The sequence below is a fragment of the Phalaenopsis equestris genome, unplaced genomic scaffold (assembly GCF_001263595.1).
Source record: "Phalaenopsis equestris unplaced genomic scaffold, ASM126359v1 Scaffold000076, whole genome shotgun sequence".
In the NCBI taxonomy this organism is placed as follows: Eukaryota; Viridiplantae; Streptophyta; class Magnoliopsida; order Asparagales; family Orchidaceae; genus Phalaenopsis; species Phalaenopsis equestris.
This window is the reverse complement of record NW_018164518.1, coordinates 415,873-420,168: the sequence shown is the minus strand read 5'-3', so window position 1 is coordinate 420,168 and position 4,296 is coordinate 415,873. Positions and strand designations below refer to the sequence as shown.

The 4,296-nt window shown below is 35.2% G+C and overlaps 2 protein-coding genes across 2 annotated transcripts; both read left to right on the top strand.

Annotated features, from left to right (window-relative positions):
* Positions 1-5: 5 nt before the first annotated feature.
* On the top strand, positions 6-517 carry LOC110019747 (carboxylesterase 1-like; the record flags this gene model as incomplete). The annotated part of the gene is given in 1 exon segment (XM_020717551.1): positions 6-517. A coding segment is annotated over 1 exon segment (273 nt), but the record flags the coding sequence as incomplete, so codon positions are not given.
* A 487-nt stretch (positions 518-1,004) lies between these two features.
* Positions 1,005-1,365, top strand: LOC110019748 (60S acidic ribosomal protein P2A-like). Its single transcript, XM_020717553.1, has one exon. It carries the CDS (start codon positions 1,012-1,014, stop codon positions 1,360-1,362), a length of 351 nt encoding a protein of 116 aa, XP_020573212.1. The 5' UTR covers positions 1,005-1,011; the 3' UTR covers positions 1,363-1,365.
* The last annotated feature ends 2,931 nt before the right edge of the window (positions 1,366-4,296 follow it).

Sequence of the window (4,296 nt, the reverse complement as noted above, 5' to 3'; positions counted from 1 at the left end):
CTTGCCCGCCGGGAGCGGATCGTGACCATGAGTACTGTAATCCTGCGGCGGTGATGGATGTGGAGAGGATTTCGAGGATGCGTGCAAGGTTTTTGGTTACATGCCGCAGAGGGGATCCGTTGATTGATCGGCAGAGGCAGCTTGTGAAGGTTATGGAGGCGGCCGGATTACAAGTGGCGGCGCAGCTGGAGGAGGAGGGTTTTCACGCGATGGAGTTGTTTGATCCTGCGGCCGCGGAAGTGCTTTTTGCTACTGTTAAGGAATTTATTAATGCTTAGTTTTCTTGTTATTGTTAAATAAGTTACCGAAACCTACTGTAAATTTATATCAGATGTCCAATAATAAATTGGCACGCGGTAACTCGGCTTGAAACATATATGTCACTAGACCCAAATTATCACGTGACCCCCTGTTATTAGACACCTGATATTTGCATCAGGTGTCCTAATACAATAATTTCTCGAAGTTACCAGTATGTAATAATATTTTCATTATGAATCTTTTAATGTTCTATTCCCAAAAGTTAATATTAAGTATTTGATCGTGGTGATATATTTAGAAGGATTATTTGGGGCCAAATTATGATTTTTGTTTGAGGTATTTCTTTTTTTTTTCTTTTTGGTATTTTAGCATCATAAAAGAGACTTCGTATGTTCAATTTGCGTCTCCTGCCAAACCAAATATGGGTAATGTTTTCCTTGCCTTTGAAAAAATCATCTCATCAAATAAATTGAACTATTTTTTTTAGCAATTTTATAGTCATAATATTTAGTTTGACAAGATGTGCCGCGTACCTTGGCTTTTTGGTTGGCATCCATTATATAAAATCTCTCAGGTCAGGGGTTTGAATCCTCTCTCACATAGTTGGGCTTAAAGAGGTGGTACTCGAATTGTTAGGCACATTGGCGTGATTGAACGTTCGTATAATAGCTTTCCGGCTGTTTTGTCGCCATTGCGGGGGAACGAGGCTGCTACACTACTTCTTTTCCGTTTCTAAGGCTTCAACCAAAAATGAAGGTGATTGCTGCTTATTTGCTTGCTGTCCTTGGTGGCAACTTCAAACCTTCTTCCAATGATCTGAAGCATATCCTTGTATCAGTTGGAGCCGATGCAGATGATGAGGGGATTGATTTGTTACTGTCTCAAGTTAAAGGCAAGGACATAACTGAGCTCATTGCTGCTGGAAGGGAGAAGTTTGCTTCTGTTCCTTCTGGCGGTGGTGGTATTTCAGTGGCTGCACCTGCGGGAGGAGTTGGAGCTGCTGCTACCACTGCTCCTGCTGCTGCAGAGACTAAAAAGGAGGAAAAAGTTGAAGAGAATGAAGAATCAGATGATGATATGGGCTTTAGTTTGTTCGACTAATGGGATGCTAAGCTCACATCAGGGATTGTTGTGTTGTTGATCTCGTTAGTTTTCATTCAGCAAATGTTGAAACTTGTTCTTATCAATCAGTAGCTTTAGCTTGTTTAATGTTGTGATGGTGCGTAGTTTCTATATGTATTTTGGTTACATTTATACATTACAAACTGCAGATCAATTTATGACCAATTTTGTTTTCTTAATTAGTGGATTTTTAATGAATTTTGCTTTAATGATCGATATATATATATATATATATATAGTTTGACAAGATGAGCTAAATCATGTAAAAAAAAAGGTTTGACTCCCGTGTTCAGATGAGCTTAAATAAGGTTTAAATAGTCAAGTGCTAATATTGCATACGAGTATTGTCGAAATAACTCTGGACAAGTTGAGTAAGATGAGTTAAAATTTATTCAAGATTGAGTACAATAAAGCAAAATGCCCAAAAAACACTATCATTAATGGGGATCGATTCAAATCATTAGATGCAGATTGAAATGAAGCAAATGTTCTTCCTTGAAATAAAAAATATGTTGTTTTACAACATATTTATGTGTGATTTTTAACCGTAGTGGGAAGACTCGTAGAAAATTTTAAAGGTCTACTTTCCATCACTCGACATAACTTATTTATAAATTTGGGTTTAACATTCTAAAATGGTGAGGTGAGTGTAGATCATGTTGTACATAAGGAGATAAGAATCGTAAGGAGAAGAAAGTCATCATGAACTTAACATGCAACTTAGAGATCGCCTGAGACTTTGTGGCCTATCAAATTCAAAAACTCAAGGAGCAAATGAGAAAAATGATTAGAGAAATGCTTGCCAGTGGCACAACCTTCCTAACCAACAGCTCCTGTACACTGTCAATGGCCTTTTTGAAAGAGTGCTTTTTTAATTTAATATATATAATTTTGAAAAGTAATAGACTGATTTTTTAAAATACGAGACCGAATTGATCTCATATGGATAATAGTTTAAATAAACAAGCACAACATCATAAACGATGCATCTATCTCTAAGAATGGACACATTACTTACTAATGAGACTCGATTAAATAAACTAAAGAATTTATGACATCCGTTTTAATTTGTGAAACATTTATGTTGACCGACAAATTTCTCCTATCTAATATAAAAGATTTGACAGAGTTTATATTAAGCTAGGTTTTAAATTTTTCTATAAGGGCAAACCCCTATAGTTAATTACATCTTAGATAATCCAAATCGCCTAAGAAAACTCTCGATTTATATCAGAAAATATAGTCTTCAAAAATTTCGAAGTTTAGGACTTTTCAAAGTCGGACAAAGAAATATCAAATGAGAAAGGTTCAAGTTTAGAACGTTACTATGGAATCTAAAGAGAAAAACTAGGGGATGTCATGGATCTTCAGGAGAGCCTCATTGACTTCTCAAGCTATCCTATGATTTGACTTCAATTTCGAGGAAATATAATTAAATGTTTTTTCATGTCAATTTTATTATTTAGGGCTTACGTTGCATGCACAATCATATAAATAGCCTGAAAGATAGGAGAGTTTATGTCGTAACGAACGACAACCTTAGAATCTAAAATAATTTAGGGCTTAAATTACACAACTTGGCTGTGAAAATGCTTAAAACATAGGAGCCTAAAGATAAAGTGAAGATTTATACCGTACTAGACGGACTACCTCGAAGTCCTATGACTTGTTATTTAATTCTAAAGAAAGATTTGTTGTTGTAGATTTGGTTTACTGTTGTAGAATGTTACCCACAGGGTTAGCTTCAAGCTCCTCATCGAATTGACAGCTCCAAGTTCAAGGTTCAAAAGGTTTTACTATATTTGTTTAAGTTTTTTTGGTTTTTTTATTGTTCAAATGTCTTATTTGGGGGAAAGTAAAGTTGATTAGAGCGTCACTGGTTAGGATTGCACGATTCCCTCATTCAGGTACCATTATTTTCTCTTGAATTTACTTAGTCTAAACGAGTTGTTAAGCTTATTTAAACTGGGGAAATCTCATTAGCAATCGTAGGTTACCTTATTCAAGGGACTCCCGTAAATTTAAAAGGAGTGTTATGTTTTTTTTTTGTTTGCTTTGAAAATGTAAAATTAATTTTGAAAATATGTTTTGTTTTGCACGCAAGCTAAATAAGTGTAGGTAAGAAAATGCTATAAAGTAAATAAGTAAAATTGCATTGCATAAAATATAAATGCGTACCTGGGCTTTTGCTACCGCTGCATGATTAGCATCATAAAGCATAATATATTTGCAAGAAATTTAAATAAATTACAGGAAAGTAAAAAAGAAGCATCTAGTACTTAAAAAGTTGGAAAAAATGAGTCGTAGCAAAACACGAGCAAATAAAAGAAAACCCATAGTCACATATAGAAGATCAGAACTAAGTGTAAGACATTGGTAAAGGCGAGGGCTTAAAGCTTAAATGTGTGCTTCCCGGCCCTGAGTGAGAGCTACCAACCTGATAATCTACGGAGGGCAGTCCTAAACTCAATCCAAGTGATTAACCGTGGACCTTATAAATTTTCATTTTTAAAATTAATTTTTCATGCATATAAAGTTTGCTTTATCATTCAAAGGGGTTTTCATTTAAAACATTTTGTAGAGCAGTGTAGTCCACAGATTAATTACTTTGATCGAGCTAGGACTACTATCAACCTAAGAGTATCATATCAACCTAAGAGTATCAACCTAAGAGTATCAGGGGCAATTATCTCCTCAAGAGTCGTCGAATAGTATCAATTGTCCTTATTCTTTCCTTTCGTCAAAGGTTCTTGAGGTAGGAGATATTACTCTTGTTGACCTCATTTTTGGTTGAGGTCTAGAAAACTTCTTTAGTAGCATAGGTCTAGCCATAGGACTTTCCTATTGACTAGTCTTAGAAAATTAGAAGAGGTACCCCACCATTAGAAATTCAAAACTATTCTTTTTACTCAA

What these genes read in the sequence shown, in the direction of transcription:
- LOC110019748 (XM_020717553.1), top strand. Translation starts at nt 1,012, where the DNA reads ATGAAGGTGATTGCTGCTTATTTGCTTGCTGTCCTTGGTGGCAACTTC.